The sequence below is a fragment of the Salvelinus fontinalis genome, chromosome 16 (assembly GCF_029448725.1).
Source record: "Salvelinus fontinalis isolate EN_2023a chromosome 16, ASM2944872v1, whole genome shotgun sequence".
Classification (NCBI taxonomy): domain Eukaryota; kingdom Metazoa; phylum Chordata; class Actinopteri; order Salmoniformes; family Salmonidae; genus Salvelinus; species Salvelinus fontinalis.
This window is the reverse complement of record NC_074680.1, coordinates 38445307-38466678: the sequence shown is the minus strand read 5'-3', so window position 1 is coordinate 38466678 and position 21372 is coordinate 38445307. Positions and strand designations below refer to the sequence as shown.

At 43.3% G+C, this 21372-nt stretch overlaps 1 protein-coding gene across 1 annotated transcript; it reads right to left on the bottom strand.

Annotated features, from left to right (window-relative positions):
- Window positions 1–874: 874 nt before the first annotated feature.
- LOC129813135 (cysteine-rich protein 1-like) lies at window positions 875–19705 on the bottom strand. The gene is made up of 5 exons (XM_055865342.1): window positions 19525–19705; window positions 3383–3477; window positions 2235–2292; window positions 1282–1335; window positions 875–1167 (listed from the first exon to the last, which is right to left on the bottom strand). The coding sequence occupies exons 1-4, from the start codon at window positions 19562–19564 to the stop codon at window positions 1292–1294; spliced, it is 237 nt and encodes a 78-aa protein (XP_055721317.1). The 5' UTR covers window positions 19565–19705; the 3' UTR covers window positions 875–1167; window positions 1282–1291.
- Between the last annotated feature and the right edge of the window lie 1667 nt (window positions 19706–21372).

Sequence of the window (21372 nt, the reverse complement as noted above, 5' to 3'; positions counted from 1 at the left end):
GACACAGTGGACACAGTGGACATAGTGGACACAGTGGAAATAGTGGACACAGTGGACACAGTGGACACAGTGGAAATAGTGGACACAGTGGACACAGTGGACATAATGGACACAGTGGACACAGTGGACACAGTGGACACAGTGGACATAATGGACACAGTGGACACAGTGGAAATAGTGGACACAGTGGAAATAGTGGACACAGTGGACACAGTGGACACAGTGGAAATAGTGGACACAGTGGACACAGTGGACATAGTGGACACAGTGGACATAGTGGACATAGTGGACATAGTCGACACAGTGGACATAGTGGACATAGTGGACATAGTGGACACAGTGGACATAGTGGACATAGTGGACACAGTGGACATAGTGGACACAGTGGACATAGTGGACATAGTGGACATAGTGGACACAGTGGACACAGTGGACATAGTGGACACAGTGGACATAGTGGACATAGTGGACATAGTGGGCACAGTGGACACAGTGGGCATAGTGGACATAGTGGACATAGTGGACATAGTGGGCATAGTGGGCATAGTGGGCATAGTGGGCATAGTGGACACAGTGGGCATAGTGGACATAGTGGGCATAGTGGACATAGTGGGCATAGTGGACACAGTGGACATAGTGGACATAGTGGACACAGTGGGCATAGTGGACACAGTGGGCATAGTGGACATGTTCAAGTTTCCATGGATTGTAGCAAGTAGAAGTCACAGAAATATTCTCATATTGCTCTGTATGTAACTATCAAGTGTACTAAGGAGGAAACACCTAAATGAGACAGGAGACATTCTATAATATAAAAAGAATGCTGAAGTACTATCTGAGTAAGCCAATGAGGAATGAATGAATAAGAGAGAAGAACATTTTGAAAAAGACTGTTTAATCAGAATTGAAAAACATGTACAGGAACAGAGAGGTTATTGTACAACCCTCCGATTCACTAGTGGGATTATAGTATTATCTCACTATAGCCAATTCAAATGTGTATTAAGACTGATTCCTCTAGACAACACAAAGACAGAAAATAACACAAAACGGTGGTTCCAAAAAGGAGTCTTTTTGGTTGTTTGTTTTTGTTTAGCATAGTTTGGAGGATGTTGTAGAATGCTGAGTTGCCTTCTTCTTGTAACCCATTTGGTGTGGTGGATGAGCCTGTAAACAAAGGAGAAACATGTTAGATTTGTATTTTGTATAACGAAACAACAATCTTTAATGTTTGTAGCATTTGTAAGGTTGAATGAGTACACTGAATGGCCTGTACTGTACCTGAGTTGGTCTACTTAGTGAATGTGTGGCTTTCAGCTCCCCCACGTCCAAATCCTTTGGAGGGAGAGAAAAAGAGAGACAGAGAGACAGAGAGAAAGAGCGAGAGGGAGAGAGACAGAGAAAGAAAGAGAGAGGGAGAGGGAAGAGACAGAGAGAGAGCGGGAGTGAGTGTGAGAGAGACAGCGAGAAAGAAAGAGAGAGAGTGTTGGGTCTGGGGACTGCATACTGTACGTCGACAAAACATTCTGGGATTATGTTTCAGGTGGCAGAGGAACAGCGGAACCACAATAATGGAAACTCCTGTGGTCCCTGTTCCACAGCAGCTCTTCTAGAACCACCACACGGAACCAACATGACCATTGCTATGACTACCGCTGTTCCAATTCCAACAGAACATTCCAACTATTTCTCCCATTCAGCATATCTGTCAATGTAAGGGGTCCGACTAGCCCTCTTTTCAGAGACAGTGACTGTATTTTGAGGAGAGAGTTTCTAGGTTATCAGTAGATAAAATATAAAATATATTGATTGATAAGATGTTAATGACCCCAATGTTCTTTGTGGAAGTGTGAACCTTACCCACTGAGGTGGGTATCGTAAAGGTTAAAATGAGCTTATTCTGTCACAGATTCACAATGAACAGGACTTTCCACACAGGATGTTAGGGTCAGGAATACCCGATAGTGAGGTTCTCCTCCCAAAGATTACAGAGTGGAGCTTTATCAGGGTACGTATATATACACACGGCTCCCATATCACTGAACTCAACTTATATATTAACTGTTACCTTCTTACATTGACATGTACTTTGAACCAAAAACATATAACAACCCTAGGTAATATAGTTTACGATAATAGGTTTGTGATCTCTCTCAATTATGATATCCTCATTAAGATAGATTGTTAAGGCACCTGTCACCTCTACTGTCGGATCATTATCAATAGGAACTCACCTTTAGGCCCAAATAGTGCAGAGTAGCAGGGGCTGTTACAGTAAGGCTTGCCATCGTGCTAGAGAGAGAGAGAGAGAGACAGACAGACTGGGTGAAATTCCACAGTGTGCCATCACAGCAGCAAGATTTGTGACCTGTTGCCACAAGAAAAGGGCAACCAGTGAAGAACAAACACCATTGTAAATACAACCCATATTTATGCTTACTTATTTTAACTTGTGTGCTTTAACCATTTGTACATTGTTACAACACTGTATATATTTAATATGACACTCATAATGTCTTTATTGTTTTGAAACTTCTGTATGTGTAATGTTTACTGTTAATTAGTTTTGTTTGTTTCACTTTTGTGTATTGTCTACCTCATTTGCTTTGGCAATGTTAACACATGTTTCCCATGCCAATAAAGCCCCTTGAATTGAATTGAATTGAATTGAATTGAGAGAGAGAGAGAGAGAGAGAGAGAGAGAGAGAGAGAGAGAGAGAGAGAGAGAGAGAGAGAGAGAGAGAGAGAGAGAGAGAGAGAGAGAGAGAGAGAGAGAGAGAGAGAGAGAGAGAGAGAGAGAGAGAGAGAGAGAGAGAGAGAGAGAGAGAGAGAGAGAGAGAGAGAGAGAGAGAGAGAGAGACAGAGAGAGAGAGACAGAGACAGAGAGAGAGAGACAGAGACAGAGAGACAGAGAGACAGAGACAGAGAGACAGAGACAGAGAGAGAGAGAGAGAGAGAGAGATCCAGAGAGACAGACAGATACCCCAATCAGAGAGAGAGAGAGAATGAAAGAGAGGGTACAGGCTGTATTAGTACCAGACTGACTGACTGAAAATACCAGCATGTGATTGTATTCAGATGAAAAGCCATACAATTTCATGAAAGATTAATGGACCAGAATGTGGGCTTAATTGGAGTTTATGACCAATACGATCTATGACAGGAGAACACATATCATAAATACATTATTCCAATATCCTTAATTATTTTCCTTTAAATATTTCTCATCTAATAATTAATTGTGTGTTGTGTGTGAGGATTGTGTGAAGTGTGTGTGTTTGGTTGCACGAGCTTGTGTGTTTGCCCGCATGTGTGCTTGCACATGCGTGGGTGTGTGTGTGTGTGTGTGTGTGTGTGTGTGTGTGTGTGTGTGTCGGCTGACCTCTGCGTGTGATCCGGCCGACAGCGTCTTGTTACACTTCTCACACTTCAGACAGGGTCTGTGCCAGTCCTTCCCCAGTGATGTCACTCTCTCCGCTGTGAGACAAAGAGATAATAGGACACATTTAGCTAATGGACAATGGCCCACTCACAATGACATGCATCTTCCCACACCACACCGAGAGGGGCACTGTAGTCTGGTGAGGATACTGTCTAGATGTCAGACTGTAGTCTGGTGAGGATACTGTCTGGATGTCAGACTGTAGTCTGGTGAGGATACTGTCTAGATGTCAGACTGTAGTCTGGTGAGGATACTGTCTGGATGTCAGACTGTAGTCTGGTGAGGATACTGTCTAGATGTCAGACTGTAGTCTGGTGAGGATACTGTCTGGATGTCAGACTGTAGTCTGGTGAGGATACTGTCTGGATGTCAGACTGTAGTCTGGTGAGGATACTGTCTGGATGTTAGACTGTAGTCTGGTGAGGATACTGTCTGGATGTCAGACTGTAGTCTGGTGAGGATACTGTCTGGATGTTAGACTGTAGTCTGGTGAGGATACTGTATGGATGTTAGACTGTAGTCTGGTGAGGATACTGTCTGGATGTTAGACTGTAGTCTGGTGAGGATACTGTCTGGATGTCAGACTGTAGTCTGGTGAGGATACTGTCTGGATGTTAGACTGTAGTCTGGTGAGGATACTGTCTGGATGTCAGACTGTAGTCTGGTGAGGATACTGTATGGATGTCAGACTGTAGTCTGGTGAGGATACTGTCTGGATGTTAGACTGTAGTCTGGTGAGGATACTGTCTGGATGTCAGACTGTAGTCTGGTGAGGATACTGTCTGGATGTTAGACTGTAGTCTGGTGAGGATACTGTCTGGATGTCAGACTGTAGTCTGGTGAGGATACTGTATGGATGTCAGACTGTAGTCTGGTGAGGATACTGTCTGGATGTTAGACTGTAGTCTGGTGAGGATACTGTCTGGATGTTAGACTGTAGTCTGGTGAGGATACTGTCTGGATGTCAGACTGTAGTCTGGTGAGGATACTGTCTGGATGTCAGACTGTAGTCTGGTGAGGATACTGTCTGGATGTTAGACTGTAGTCTGGTGAGGATACTGTCTGGATGTCAGACTGTAGTCTGGTGAGGATACTGTCTGGATGTCAGACTGTAGTCTGGTGAGGATACTGTCTGGATGTCAGACTGTAGTCTGGTGAGGATACTGTCTGGATGTCAGACTGTAGTCTGGTGAGGATACTGTCTGGATGTCAGACTGTAGTCTGGTGAGGATACTGTCTGGATGTTAGACTGTAGTCTGGTGAGGATACTGTCTGGATGTTAGACTGTAGTCTGGTGAGGATACTGTCTGGATGTCAGACTGTAGTCTGGTGAGGATACTGTCTGGATGTTAGACTGTAGTCTGGTGAGGATACTGTCTGGATGTCAGACTGTAGTCTGGTGAGGATACTGTCTGGATGTTAGACTGTAGTCTGGTGAGGATACTGTCTAGATGTCAGACTGTAGTCTGGTGAGGATACTGTATGGATGTCAGACTGTAGTCTGGTGAGGATACTGTCTGGATGTCAGACTGTAGTCTGGTGAGGATACTGTCTGGATGTCAGACTGTAGTCTGGTGAGGATACTGTCTGGATGTTAGACTGTAGTCTGGTGAGGATACTGTATGGATGTCAGACTGTAGTCTGGTGAGGATACTGTCTGGATGTCAGACTGTAGTCTGGTGAGGATACTGTATGGATGTCAGACTGTAGTCTGGTGAGGATACTGTCTGGATGTTAGACTGTAGTCTGGTGAAGATACTGTCTGGATGTTAGACTGTAGTCTGGTGAGGATACTGTCTGGATGTCAGACTGTAGTCTGGTGAGGATACTGTCTGGATGTCAGACTGTAGTCTGGTGAGGATACTGTCTGGATGTCAGACTGTAGTCTGGTGAGGATACTGTCTGGATGTTAGACTGTAGTCTGGTGAGGATACTGTCTGGATGTTAGACTGTAGTCTGGTGAGGATACTGTATGGATGTCAGACTGTAGTCTGGTGAGGATACTGTCTGGATTTCAGACTGTAGTCTGGTGAGGATACTGTATGGATGTCAGACTGTAGTCAGGTGAGGATACTGTCTGGATGTTAGACTGTAGTCTGGTGAGGATACTGTCTGGATGTTAGACTGTAGTCTGGTGAGGATACTGTCTGGATGTTAGACTGTAGTCTGGTGAGGATACTGTCTGGATGTCAGACTGTAGTCTGGTGAGGATACTGTCTGGATGTCAGACTGTAGTCTGGTGAGGATACTGTCTGGATGTCAGACTGTAGTCTGGTGAGGATACTGTCTGGATGTCAGACTGTAGTCTGGTGAGGATACTGTCTGGATGTTAGACTGTAGTCTGGTGAGGATACTGTCTGGATGTCAGACTGTAGTCTGGTGAGGATACTGTCTGGATGTCAGACTGTAGTCTGGTGAGGATACTGTCTGGATGTCAGACTGTAGTCTGGTGAGGATACTGTCTGGATGTTAGACTGTAGTCTGGTGAGGATACTGTATGGATGTCAGACTGTAGTCTGGTGAGGATACTGTCTGGATGTTAGACTGTAGTCTGGTGAGGATACTGTCTGGATGTTAGACTGTAGTCTGGTGAGGATACTGTCTGGATGTTAGACTGTAGTCTGGTGAGGATACTGTCTGGATGTTAGACTGTAGTCTGGTGAGGATACTGTCTGGATGTTAGACTGTAGTCTGGTGAGGATACTGTCTGGATGTCAGACTGTAGTCTGGTGAGGATACTGTCTGGATGTCAGACTGTAGTCTGGTGAGGATACTGTCTGGATGTCAGACTGTAGTCTGGTGAGGATACTGTCTGGATGTCAGACTGTAGTCTGGTGAGGATACTGTCTGGATGTCAGACTGTAGTCTGGTGAGGATACTGTCTGGATGTCAGACTGTAGTCTGGTGAGGATACTGTCTGGATGTCAGACTGTAGTCTGGTGAGGATACTGTCTGGATGTTAGACTGTAGTCTGGTGAGGATACTGTATGGATGTCAGACTGTAGTCTGGTGAGGATACTGTCTGGATGTTAGACTGTAGTCTGGTGAGGATACTGTCTGGATGTTAGACTGTAGTCTGGTGAGGATACTGTCTGGATGTTAGACTGTAGTCTGGTGAGGATACTGTATGGATGTCAGACTGTAGTCTGGTGAGGATACTGTCTGGATGTCAGACTGTAGTCTGGTGAGGATACTGTCTGGATGTTAGACTGTAGTCTGGTGAGGATACTGTCTGGATGTTAGACTGTAGTCTGGTGAGGATACTGTCTGGATGTTAGACTGTAGTCTGGTGAGGATACTGTCTGGATGTCAGACTGTAGTCTGGTGAGGTTACTGTCTGGATGTTAGACTGTAGTCTGGTGAGGATACTGTCTGGATGTTAGACTGTAGTCTGGTGAAGATACTGTCTGGATGTTAGACTGTAGTCTGGTGAGGATACTGTCTGGATGTTAGACTGTAGTCTGGTGAGGATACTGTCTGGATGTTAGACTGTAGTCTGGTGAGGATACTGTCTGGATGTTAGACTGTAGTCTGGTGAGGATACTGTCTGGATGTCAGACTGTAGTCTGGTGAGGATACTGTCTGGATGTTAGACTGTAGTCTGGTGAGGATACTGTCTGGATGTCAGACTGTAGTCTGGTGAGGATACTGTCTGGATGTCAGACTGTAGTCTGGTGAGGATACTGTCTGGATGTCAGACTGTAGTCTGGTGAGGATACTGTCTGGATGTCAGACTGTAGTCTGGTGAGGATACTGTCTGGATGTTAGACTGTAGTCTGGTGAGGATACTGTCTGGATGTTAGACTGTAGTCTGGTGAGGATACTGTCTGGATGTCAGACTGTAGTCTGGTGAGGATACTGTCTGGATGTTAGACTGTAGTCTGGTGAGGATACTGTCTGGATGTCAGACTGTAGTCTGGTGAGGATACTGTCTGGATGTTAGACTGTAGTCTGGTGAGGATACTGTCTGGATGTTAGACTGTAGTCTGGTGAGGATACTGTCTGGATGTTAGACTGTAGTCTGGTGAGGATACTGTCTGGATGTTAGACTGTAGTCTGGTGAGGATACTGTCTGGATGTTAGACTGTAGTCTGGTGAGGATACTGTCTGGATGTTAGACTGTAGTCTGGTGAGGATACTGTCTGGATGTTAGACTGTAGTCTGGTGAGGATACTGTCTGGATGTTAGACTGTAGTCTGGTGAGGATACTGTCTGGATGTTAGACTGTAGTCTGGTGAGGATACTGTCTGGATGTCAGACTGTAGTCTGGTGAGGATACTGTCTGGATGTCAGACTGTAGTCTGGTGAGGATACTGTCTGGATGTTAGACTGTAGTCTGGTGAGGATACTGTCTGGATGTTAGACTGTAGTCTGGTGAGGATACTGTCTGGATGTTAGACTGTAGTCTGGTGAGGATACTGTCTGGATGTTAGACTGTAGTCTGGTGAGGATACTGTCTGGATGTCAGACTGTAGTCTGGTGAGGATACTGTCTGGATGTTAGACTGTAGTCTGGTGAGGATACTGTCTGGATGTCAGACTGTAGTCTGGTGAGGATACTGTCTGGATGTTAGACTGTAGTCTGGTGAGGATACTGTCTGGATGTCAGACTGTAGTCTGGTGAGGATACTGTCTGGATGTTAGACTGTAGTCTGGTGAGGATACTGTCTGGATGTTAGACTGTAGTCTGGTGAGGATACTGTCTGGATGTCAGACTGTAGTCTGGTGAGGATACTGTCTGGATGTTAGACTGTAGTCTGGTGAGGATACTGTCTGGATGTCAGACTGTAGTCTGGTGAGGATACTGTCTGGATGTTAGACTGTAGTCTGGTGAGGATACTGTCTGGATGTTAGACTGTAGTCTGGTGAGGATACTGTCTGGATGTCAGACTGTAGTCTGGTGAGGATACTGTCTGGATGTTAGACTGTAGTCTGGTGAGGATACTGTCTGGATTTCAGACTGTAGTCTGGTGAGGATACTGTATGGATGTCAGACTGTAGTCAGGTGAGGATACTGTCTGGATGTTAGACTGTAGTCTGGTGAGGATACTGTCTGGATGTTAGACTGTAGTCTGGTGAGGATACTGTCTGGATGTTAGACTGTAGTCTGGTGAGGATACTGTCTGGATGTCAGACTGTAGTCTGGTGAGGATACTGTCTGGATGTTAGACTGTAGTCTGGTGAGGATACTGTCTGGATGTCAGACTGTAGTCTGGTGAGGATACTGTCTGGATGTCAGACTGTAGTCTGGTGAGGATACTGTCTGGATGTTAGACTGTAGTCTGGTGAGGATACTGTCTGGATGTTAGACTGTAGTCTGGTGAGGATACTGTCTGGATGTTAGACTGTAGTCTGGTGAGGATACTGTCTGGATGTTAGACTGTAGTCTGGTGAGGATACTGTCTGGATGTTAGACTGTAGTCTGGTGAGGATACTGTCTGGATGTTAGACTGTAGTCTGGTGAGGATACTGTCTGGATGTTAGACTGTAGTCTGGTGAGGATACTGTCTGGATGTTAGACTGTAGTCTGGTGAGGATACTGTCTGGATGTTAGACTGTAGTCTGGTGAGGATACTGTCTGGATGTCAGACTGTAGTCTGGTGAGGATACTGTCTGGATGTCAGAATGTAGTCTGGTGAGGATACTGTCTGGATGTTAGACTGTAGTCTGGTGAGGATACTGTCTGGATGTTAGACTGTAGTCTGGTGAGGATACTGTCTGGATGTTAGACTGTAGTCTGGTGAGGATACTGTCTGGATGTCAGACTGTAGTCTGGTGAGGATACTGTCTGGATGTCAGACTGTAGTCTGGTGAGGATACTGTCTGGATGTCAGACTGTAGTCTGGTGAGGATACTGTCTGGATGTTAGACTGTAGTCTGGTGAGGATACTGTCTGGATGTTAGACTGTAGTCTGGTGAGGATACTGTCTGGATGTCAGACTGTAGTCTGGTGAGGATACTGTCTGGATGTTAGACTGTAGTCTGGTGAGGATACTGTCTGGATGTCAGACTGTAGTCTGGTGAGGATACTGTCTGGATGTTAGACTGTAGTCTGGTGAGGATACTGTCTGGATGTTAGACTGTAGTCTGGTGAGGATACTGTCTGGATGTCAGACTGTAGTCTGGTGAGGATACTGTCTGGATGTTAGACTGTAGTCTGGTGAGGATACTGTCTGGATGTCAGACTGTAGTCTGGTGAGGATACTGTCTGGATGTCAGACTGTAGTCTGGTGAGGATACTGTCTAGATGTTAGACTGTAGTCTGGTGAGGATACTGTCTGGATGTCAGACTGTAGTCTGGTGAGGATACTGTCTGTATGTTAGACTGTAGTCTGGTGAGGATCCTGTCTGGATGTCAGACTGTAGTCTGGTGAGGATACTGTCTGGATGTCAGACTGTAGTCTGGTGAGGATACTGTCTGGATGTCAGACTGTAGTCTGGTGAGGATACTGTCTGGATGTCAGACTGTAGTCTGGTGAGGATACTGTCTGGATGTCAGACTGTAGTCTGGTGAGGATACTGTCTGGATGCCAGACTGTAGTCTGGTGAGGATACTGTCTGGATGTCAGACTGTAGTCTGGTGAGGATACTGTCTGGATGTCAGACTGTAGTCTGGTGAGGATACTGTCTGGATGTCAGACTGTAGTCTGGTGAGGATACTGTCTGGATGTCAGACTGTAGTCTGGTGAGGATCCTGTCTGGATGTCAGACTGTAGTCTGGTGAGGATACTGTCTGGATGTCAGACTGTAGTCTGGTGAGGATACTGTCTGGATGTTAGACTGTAGTCTGGTGAGGATACTGTCTGGATGTCAGACTGTAGTCTGGTGAGGATACTGTCTGGATGTCAGACTGTAGTCTGGTGAGGATACTGTCTGGATGTCAGACTGTAGTCTGGTGAGGATACTGTCTGGATGTCAGACTGTAGTCTGGTGAGGATACTGCTTGTGGGCTCCATGATGTAACGTTACAGGCCTTGTTTAGACCAGCACACAGATAACACTTTAGTCACAAGAATATTGGGAGGGTGTGGTGCTTGGCTGAGTGTCTGAGGAGAGAGAGAGAGGAGACTCCCTGAGGAATATGCCCTCCCTTCCCTCCCTATTTCCCCTCATCCCTTGGAAATATAAAAACCTGATAAAGAGAGTATTTATCTCCGGGCTGAGCTGTGAGGAACGATTTGCAACAAATAGCCATCATGGAGACGGTCGTTAAACAGGGGGGTAAGCCATGGTCATGGGTTTTATGGTTTTTATGAGCAGAAATGTTCAAGCTCGGAGGGCGGTCTGGTGAGATCTATCCCACGATGCAATGGGAGAGAGGGCCAACTAAGCTTCTGCTGTGTCTGATGGGAGCCAAATGCTGTAAAGTTCATCAAACTGAGCACACACACTCAAACACATATACACATACGCACGTCACACACACTGAGTGCATAAACACATACATACGTCACACACACTGAGCACATATAGAAATACACACATCACACACACTGAGCACATAAACACATACACACATCACACACACTGAGCACATATACACATACACATCACACACACTGAGCACATAAACACATACACACATCACACACACTGAGCACATAAACACATACACACATCACACACACTGAGCACATATACACATACATACATGCAAAGCATCGCACACACACACACAATTTCAAAACTTAAGGACAGGAGGTGCTGAAAGCAAAACGACATTCTAATACATTTTGGTCATAAATAAAGTAGAGAAAATTCAAAACACACTGGAGCATAACATGATCACTACCATCTATGGATATGAATGAGGGTCCTGCTAAAGTCTTACTCAATACACAATTTAAAGTAAATGTTTAACCAAGAGATTACAGATCCATCATGGGAACTCTTGCTTCATATTTGGAATTACTGTAAATGATTCTGAAGGTCTCTACATATTGTAGAATTGCATGTGACTATACTGTATTACTGAGTTCATGCACAGTAGGCCTATGTATCAATAGTTATTTGTCAGTGGTGGAAAAAGTACCCAATTGTCATATTTGAGTAAAATTAAAAATTCCTTAATAGAAAATGACTCAAGTAAAAGTGAAAGTCACCTAGTAAAATTCGACTTAAGTAAAAGTCTAAAAGTATTTGGTTTGAAATATACTTAAGTATCAAAAGTAAAAGTACAAGTATAAATCATTTCAAATTCCATTATATTGAGCAAACCAACCGGCACGATTTTCTTGTTTTTAAAAATTTACGGATAGCCAGGGGCACACTCCAACACTCAGACATCATTTACAAACTAAGCATTTGTGTTTAGTGAGTCTGCCAGATCAGCTGCAGTAGGGATGACCAAGGATTTTCTCTTTAAATGCGTGAATTAGACCATTTTCCTGTCCTGCTAAGCATTCATAATGTAGCAAGTACTTTTAGGAGTCAGGGAAATGTATGGAGTAGAAAGTACATTATATTCTTTAGGAATGTAGTTATGTATAAGTAAAAGTTGTCAAAAATATAAATAGTAAAGTAAAGTACAGATACCCCAAAAAAACACTTAAGTAGTACTTTGAAGTATTTTTTACTTAAGTACTTAACAATAATCTGGTATTTGTCATGGCAGTGATTTAGGGCTCGATTCAATCCGTAGTGCTGAAGATCCGCACTGTAGCGCAAATTCAATGTGAAGATAATTTCCCGATTGAGCCGACATATTCAGCGTTTACTGTGAATCCAGTCTCTGTGAACGCAGGAACATTGCCTTCACATTTCTATGGAGCTGAGGCACAATTCTTCAGCGCTGCGGATTAAATCGAGCCCCTAGTGTGAGTATGGATCCATGCTGTCAAATTATTGTTTCCAGTGTCTCAGTACAATAAGTCGGTCAGTCAGTCAGCCAGTCAGTCAGTGCAGCCAGTCAGTCAGTCAATCAGTGTCTCAGTGCAGTCAGTAAGCCAGTCAGTCAGTCTTCCAGTCAGTCAGTCAGTCAGTCAGTCAGCAATCAAATTCTACTGGGGCGGCAGGTAGCCTAGTGGTTAGAGCGTTGGACTTGTAACCAAAAGGTTGCTAGATTGAATCCCTGAGCTGACAATGTAAAAATCTGTTGTTTTGCCCCTGAACAAGGCAGCTAACCCACTGTTCCTAGGCTGTCATTGAAAATAAGAATTTGTTCTTAACTGACTTACCTAGTTAAATAAAGGTTAAATAAAAAAAATCTGTCAGTCAATCAGTGTCTCAGTGCAGTCAGTCTTCCAGTCAGTCTTCCAGTCAGTCTTCCAGTCAGTCTTCCAGTCAGTCAGTCTTCCAGTCAGTCAGTCTTCCAGTCAGTCAGTCTTCCAGTCAGTCAGTCTTCCAGTCAGTCTTCCAGTCAGTCTTCCAGTCAGTCTTCCAGTCAGTCTTCCACTCATTCTTCCAGTCAGTCTTCCAGTCAGTCTTCCAGTCAGTCTTCCACTCAGTCTTCCAGTCAGTCTTCCAGTCAGTCTTCCAGTCAGTCTTCCAGTCAGTCTTCCACTCATTCTTCCAGTCAGTCTTCCAGTCAGTCTTCCAGTCAGTCTTCCACTCAGTCTTCCAGTCAGTCTTCCAGTCAGTCTTCCAGTCAGTCTTCCACTCAGTCTTCCAGTCAGTCTTCCAGTCAGTCTTCCAGTCAGTCTTCCAGTCAGTCTTCCACTCAGTCTTCCAGTCAGTCTTCCAGTCAGTCTTCCAGTCAGTCTTCCACTCAGTCTTCCAGTCAGTCTTCCAGTCAGTCTTCCAGTCAGTCTTCCAGTCAGTCTTCCAGTCAGTCTTCCAGTCAGTCAGTCCTACAGCATTCCAGCTGGCTCTGTAGAGACTGGGTGGAATGGAACCAGGTCCAAGGTTTGGCCTCCCTCTAGGCCACAGTAATCACCAGAGGTTTGGACTCGAGTTAGACTCGAGTCACAAATATGATGACTTGCAACTCGACTTTGACTTTAACACCAATGACTCGTGACTTGACTTGGACTTGAGCCTTATGACTCGACCTGACTTGATACCCTCTCCAAGCTGACTTGATACCCTCCCCAAACTGACTTGATACCCTCCCCAAACTGACTTGATACCCTCCCGAAGCTGACTTGATACCCTCCCCAACCTGACTTGATACCCTCCCCAAACTGACTTGATACCCTCCCCAAACTGACTTGATACCCTCCCCAAACTGACTTGATACCCTCCCCAAGCTGACTTGATACCCTCCCCAAACTGACTTGATACCCTTCCCAAACTGACTTGATACCCTCCCCAAGCTGACTTGATACCCTCCCCAAACTGACTTGATACCCTCCCCAAGCTGACTTGATACCCTCTCCAAGCTGACTTGATACCCTCCCCAAGCTGACTTGATACCCTTCCCAAACTGACTTGATACCCTCCCCAACCTGACTTGATACCCTCCCCAAACTGACCTGATACCCTCCCCAAACTGACTTGATACCCTTCCCAAACTGACTTGATACCCTCCCCAACCTGACTTGATACCCTCTCCAAGCTGACTTGATACCCTCCCCAAGCTGACTTGATACCCTCTCCAAGCTGACTTGATACCCTCCCCAAGCTGACTTGATTCCCTCCCCAAGCTGACTTGATACCCTCCCCAAACTGACTTGATACCCTCCCCAAACTGACTTAATACCCTCCCCAAACTGACTTGATACCCTCCCCAAACTGACTTAATACCCTCCCCAAACTGACTTGATACCCTCCCCAAACTGACTTAATACCCTCCCCAAACTGACTTAATACCCTCCCCAAACTGACTTGATACCCTTCCCAAACTGACTTGATACCCTCCCCAAGCTGACTTGATACCCTCCCCAAACTGACTTGATACCCTCCCCAAGCTGACTTGATACCCTCCCCAAGCTGACTTGATACCCTCCCCAAACTGAATTGATACCCTCCCCAAACTGACTTGATACCCTTCCCAAACTGACTTGATACCCTCCCCAAGCTGACTTGATACCCTCCCCAAACTGACTTGATACCCTCCCCAAACTGACTTAATACCCTCCCCAAACTGACTTAATACCCTCCCCAAACTGACTTGATACCCTCCCCAAGCTGACTTGATACCCTCCCCAAGCTGACTTGATACCCTCCCCAAACTGACTTGATACCCTCCCCAAGCTGACTTGATACCCTCCCCAAACTGACTTGATACCCTCCCCAAGCCCAAATATTAAAAATGATGCTATTTAAAAAAGTGTGCAGCGCATCAACTCTTCATCTAACGGATTACAGTTTGAATCAGACAGCAGCCAATCAAATTGTGCCAGCTGAGAAACAGTTGTGCGTGGCAGTGCAGAGGAACATCTGAATTCAGATGGAGCCCTTGGAAAGATGATACCCAAAATTATTATTTTCGGATATAAAGATGACGCTGTATCAACAAAAACGGATTGCAACTTGCAAAACATTGGGGAAGAAAATTACAGACGGAGGAGCAAAAATTTCCAATTTTGTTTGACATTTGAAGCTGCACAAAGAACGGTAAGTAGTGGCTAATATAGCCGACAGCTATATATTTTATTACTTTACCGGTGTATCATGTAGGCTAACGTAATTTTACATCAATGAGCCTCCACACAGTCAGTCAGTGCGGGAACGTGATCATTGCACCCAATATTGAGCTACAACTGGCTAGGCAGTTGGTAGCCTAAATCCTGCCTGATGTTACTGCTGTTCCTTAAACCATTGACATACGTTATCCTACTGTAACCACACAGAGAGAGAGTGTGTGTGTGTGTGTGTGTGCGTGTGTGTGTGTGTGTGTGTGTGTGTGTGTGTGTGTGTGTGTGTGTGTGTGTGTGTGTGTGTGTGTGTGTGTGTGTGTGTGTGTGTGTGTGTGTGTGTGTGTGTGTGTGTGTGTGTGTGTGTGTGTGTGTGTGTTAAGGTTCGGCGATTGTGTAAAAGCCTACATCACCCGATTCGCTCCCCATAGCGATCCTTGATAGTCGATCACTATTGGTGGGGGGGGGGTCTGTCTCATGGCTACCCATGTATTTCCATGGAAATATAACATTTATTTGGAAAGTAATACATATATAGATATTTTTTTTAAACATTCATGATTTGCGTTAATGTAATATAGTAACTATTGCTCTTGTTAAAAATATTAAATGTTATTACATTTGGTGAAGAGCACATTATGACTTGTTTAGGACACGAAACTCAAAGTTTAGGACTTGAGACTTGACTTGATACTTGACGGTCTTGACTTGGGACTTGACTTGGGACATTGACTGCTAAGACTTGAGACTTACTTCTTACTTGTAAAACAATGACTTGGTTCCACCTCTGGTAATTACTGTACTTCCACTAACAAAATGAGGAAACCGAGAAAGGATGTCCCTCCCCACTACCCTGGGACAGAATATAATGGTGCTGCTGTGTCTCAAGTGCTCTAGGTTGACTTACCGTGTCAGAGGGTAACAGAGGCAACGCTGTTGGGTTACAGTAATTGACCTTATTCACACAGAGGTTTTCATTCCTACTCTGGAGCAATCATGGCCGACACGTGAATAAGGTCTATTGTGATTCATTGAACAACATTCCTTCACTTCTGTTGTCACCACTGGTTATGAATGGTCAGCTCATTCCTCAGGCACTCAGAGCTGTTGTCCATCTGTCTGTCTGTGGGTGGGTGTGTGTGTGAATGAAGTTTATGTGCAGACACAGATCCTTCAGTCCCATTGATGTCAATGTCATAGGGTGTATCTAATGTGATTGGGGTGTGTCTACTGTAATTGGGATGTGTCTACTGTTACTGGGGTGTGTTTACTGTAATTAGGGTGTGCTTACTGTAATAGGGGTGTGCTTACTGTAATGGGGGTGTGTGAGAAAGACCAACTACCATGAATAACACTTCTTACACCACTCCAACTACCATGAATAACACTTCTTACACCACTCCAACTACCATGAATAACACTTCTTACACCACTCCAACTACCATGAATAACACTTCTTACACCACTCCAACTACCATGAATAACACTTCTTACACCACTCCAACTACCATGAATAACACTTCTTACACCACTCCAACTACCATGAATAACACTTCTTACACCACTCCAACTACCATGAATAACACTTCTTACACCACTCCAACTACCATGAATAACACTTCTTACACCACTCCAACTACCATGAATAACACTTCTTACACCACTCCAACTACCATGAATAACACTTCTTACACCACTCACTGGGGGAGCTATGAGGTGGGTAGAGAGAAGATCAACCAAGGCAAAAGACAGTTTAGAAAGAGAGGAGATGGGGAGATAAATGTATAGAACAGGAAATAGGCCTCGTCAGGTAGGAAAACAGGCCTACAGTGGAACAGGTTGTGAAAAGCTTATTACGTGAAGATGGAGTTGCTGCATAAGCATTCCCAAGCTAGATAGGGTGTCAAATCAAATCAAAGTGTATTTGTCACGTGTGCGGAATACAACAGGTGTAGACCTTACAGTGAAATGTTTACTTACAGGCTCTAACCAATAGTGCGAAAAAGTTATTAGGTGAACAATAGGTAAGTAAAGAAATAAAAACAACAGTAAAAAAGACAGTGAAAAATAACAGTAGCGAGGCTATATACAGTAGCGAGGCTATATACAGTAGCGAGGCTATATACAGTAGCGAGGCTACATACAGACACCGGTTAGTCAAGCTGATTGAGGTAGTATGTACATGTAGATATGGTTAAAGTGACTATGCATATATGATGATCAGAGAGTAGCAGTAGCGTTAGGTTGCTTAGCGGTTAAGATTGTTGGGCCATGAACCGAAAGGTTGCTGGTTCAGATCCCCAAGCCAACTAGGTGAAACATGTGCTGATTTGCCCTTGAGCAAAGCATTTAATCCTAATTGATACTTTAAGTTTCTCTGCATAAGAGTGTCTACTAAAATGTAAGATAGTATAGCTGCTCCCTTGAGCAATGACAGATATTTTCTGAAAACAAGTATTTTATAGATTTATGAAAGAGAAAACTGATAATACCCTACAAGCCAAAAAACCGAAGCTCAGCTTCAATGCCCTTTTGCCCTGAGACATTTTATTCAAGAGCTGCAGAGAGACGCAGACCTGTTTTTTCATTTAAAAAAAATGAAAAGTTAATCCGCAGAAGGAAGGTATGGCTCCCCAGCCAGCAGGGTCAATTCCTCTGACTGACAGGCCAACCTTACTGTAGAGAGAGACACAGAGAGAGAGAGAGGGAGGTGGGGTAGTTATGAGGTGGGTAGAGAGAGAGACTCTGTTCACAAACACTCTGGGGCTCTATTCACAAACACAAACAGACCCCACAAACACAAACCAACCAAATCACGAGAAAACTAAATTTGGTGGAAACTGAGCTGCACTTCCTAACCTCCTGCCCAATGTATAACCATATTAGAGACACATATTTCCCTCAGATTACACAGACACACAAAGAATTTGAAAACAAACCCAATTTTGATAAACTCCCATATCTACTGGGTGAAATTCCACAGTGTGCATTCACAGCAGTAATATTTGTGACCTGTTGCCACAAGAAAAGGTCAACCAGTGAAGAACAAACACCATTGTAAATACAACCCATATTTGTGTTTATTTATTTTCCCTTTTGTACTTTAACCATTTGCACATTGTTACAACACTGTATATAGACATAATTCTTTTGGAACTTCTGTGAGTTTAATGTTTACTGTTCATAATTGTTTATTTCACTTTATTTATTATCTACTTCACTTACTTTGGAAATGTAAACATATGTTTCCCATGACAACAAAGCCCCTTGAATTGAATTGAGAGAGACAGAGAGAGAGAGGGGGGGGGGTATGGCAGAGTCAATTCATCTGACTGACAGGTCAACCTTACTGTAGGGAGAGAGACAGAGAGAGAAAGAGCCTTTGTGATATGTATCATGGCTTTGTGTGTCTCCAGCGATGACAGACTGACTCTGTTAAGCTACTGAAGTGAAGGAAATGTGCTAAATGGATCAAGACACATAAAATGGTCCGTCCAATCAGTTCCTCCCTCCATGGAACTCCAGACAGAGGGAGACCAAGGTTCTTGGGATTCACCGGGTAAAACATTACAGACTCTGGAAATATTGATTTCCTCTTCTTCTCATCTGTCATTTAAGTCGTCACTTAAAATAAGTACAAAAGCAATATTTTCCATGCGGAATATTAGTTTACAAGACGGAACCAGTGGTTGTAGTTTCATGGCACTGGTTTTCCTTCCTTAGCCTTGATCAAAATAATATTAGTTTACACCGTGCCCATCTGAGATGTCATCTCCCTCACAGTGCTTGTGCTTGTCAGTACACTTCCTTACTATATCAGTTGTTGAAAGATAAGAGGGGTAGGCTCCAACACAAACAGATGGTTACTGCCAACTTGAACATGTATGAATTTCCCATTTCAAACCTGATATATAACTAGTGATTTCCTATTCCAGTACAAGTCTGAGAGAGATATTGTATTGGGATGTCTTAATGCCTGCTGTAGTCTTTATCCCTATGATATTTTATCCCCTCTCCCCCTAATGCACTAAGTGCCGTATGCTAACTCACTGACTTAGCAGGACCTACAGTACAGCAGCTTGTCTGTTGTCAAGATGTTATCACTGTTGGAAAATCTCCAGAGTCTGAGGGGGGAAAGACTCCCATTAAATTCACTGCATCAGATTTTTGTAAAATTATGTCTTCCTCTTTTGGGAAGGGCAAATAAACAATGCAGTCATTAACCAATTAGTCAACGAGTATTACTAAAATTGTTGTGAACTAGTTACTAAAAGTTTGCATGCCAAAAATATTCTGCAGTCACAGACATGTTCATTCTATATATAATTCCTAACAGGAAATTGCTCAAGAGAAGCATTGCTCCTTTTCTCTCTCACAATCTCTCAAGAGCTTTTTTACAGTTACAGACAAGTTGGTTAACTAAACTGTATTGAACTGTCCGCAGGTTTTGTCAAATGTGAAATATGGTACGATAACTCCAAGCAGATATGTTGAATAAAATAAGTGCACCCCTGTTTGGCAAAAATAATGAATAATAATTTTGATCGACAAAATAAAGATGTCTTACCGAAGTAAACTTCCTTCGTGCATTTTGGGCACTTCGGCATGGTGATGTGTTGGTCTCCGGGATAGATAGAAATATCCTAGTTTAATTAATGCTCACAGCAGTTATACAGCAGTAGCAGCCCACCTGTCCGTTCTAAACCACGCCTCGTTGTGAAATGCAGATGTTTGCGCGCCTTAGTATTTATACCGCTCAGGAAATAGTTGCGCACCACGGAACTGAATAGAGGGTGAGGCTTTGACAGCGTGTGTGTGTGCGTGCGTGCGTGCGTGCATGTGTGTTTTTGTGTGTGTGTGTGAGATAATATATATATATATATATATATATATATATAGAGAGAGAGAGAGAGAGAGAGAGAGAGAGAGAGAGAGAGAGAGAGAGAGAGAGAGAGAGAGAGAGAGAGAGAGAGAGAGAGAGAGAGAGAGAGAGAGAGGGCGCAAAATACGGAAATGATTGGAGTTGAGTCAGTGTGCATTTAAGATCTAAATCAGGAAATCATGTCAGAAACGTTTTTGTGCACTAGCCTATACCTTTAGGATAATTTATAGCTTTATTCACTATAGGCTATATTCTAAATTATTGAATTGAATAAAAATATACATATATATAGCAGTTATTAAAAACATGTTGAAACTTACAGTGCCTTCAGAAAGTATTCAGAAAGTGTTCAGACCCCTCGACTTATTCCACTTTTTGTTGTTTTACAGCCTGAATTCAACATGTATTAAATATATTTTATTCCACTTTTTGTTGTTTTACAGCCTGAATTCAACATGTATTAAATATATTTTATTCCACTTTTTGTTGTTTTACAGCCTGAATTCAACATGTATTAAATATATTTTATTCCACTTTTTGTTGTTTTACAGCCTGAATTCAACATGTATTAAATATATTTTCTCCTCACCCATCTACACACAATACCCCATAATGACAAAGTAAAAACATGTTTTTAGAAATGTTTGCAAATTTATTGAAAATGAAATACAGAAATATCTAATTTACATAAGTATTCACACATGTTCGCATTATCTTTGGCAGCGATTACAGTTGTGAGTCTCTCTGGGTAAGTCTCTAAGGACTTTGCATGCCTGGATTGTACAATATTTGCTCATTATTCTTTTCAAAATTCTTCAAGCTCTGTCAAATTGTTTGTTGACCATTGCTAGAGAACCATTTTTAAATCTTATTTCAAGCAGATTTAATTCAAAACTGTAATTAGGCCACACAGGAACATTCCCTGTGTAGATTTCACCCTGTGTTTTGGGTTATTGTCCTGCTGAACGGTGAATTCCCCTCCCAGTGTCGGGTGGAAAGCAGACTGAACCAGGTTTTGCCTGTGCTTAGCTACATTTATTCTTTATCCTGAAAAACTCCCACTTTCTTTAACGATTACAAGCGTACCCATAACATGATGCCGCAAGCACTGTGCTTGAAAATATGGAGAGTGGGACTCAGTGATGTGTTGGATTTTCCCCAAAGATAACAATTTGTATTTAGGACAAAAAGTACATTTATTTTGTCACATTTTATGCAGTATTACTTTAATGCCTTGTTGCATGATGCATGTTTTGTAATATATTTTTTTTCTGCATAGGCTTCCATCTTTTCACTCTGTCAATTAGGTTAGTATTGTGGAGTAACTACACTGTTGTTGATCCATCCTTAGTTTTCTCCTATCACAGCCAATCAACTCTGTAACTGTTTTAAAGTCACCATTGGACTCATGGTGAAATCCCTGAGTGGTTTCCTTTCTCTCTGGCAACTGAAGGATTCCTGTAAATTTGTAGAGACTGGGTACAGTATATTGATACACCATCCAAGTTGTAATTAATAACTTCACCATGCTCA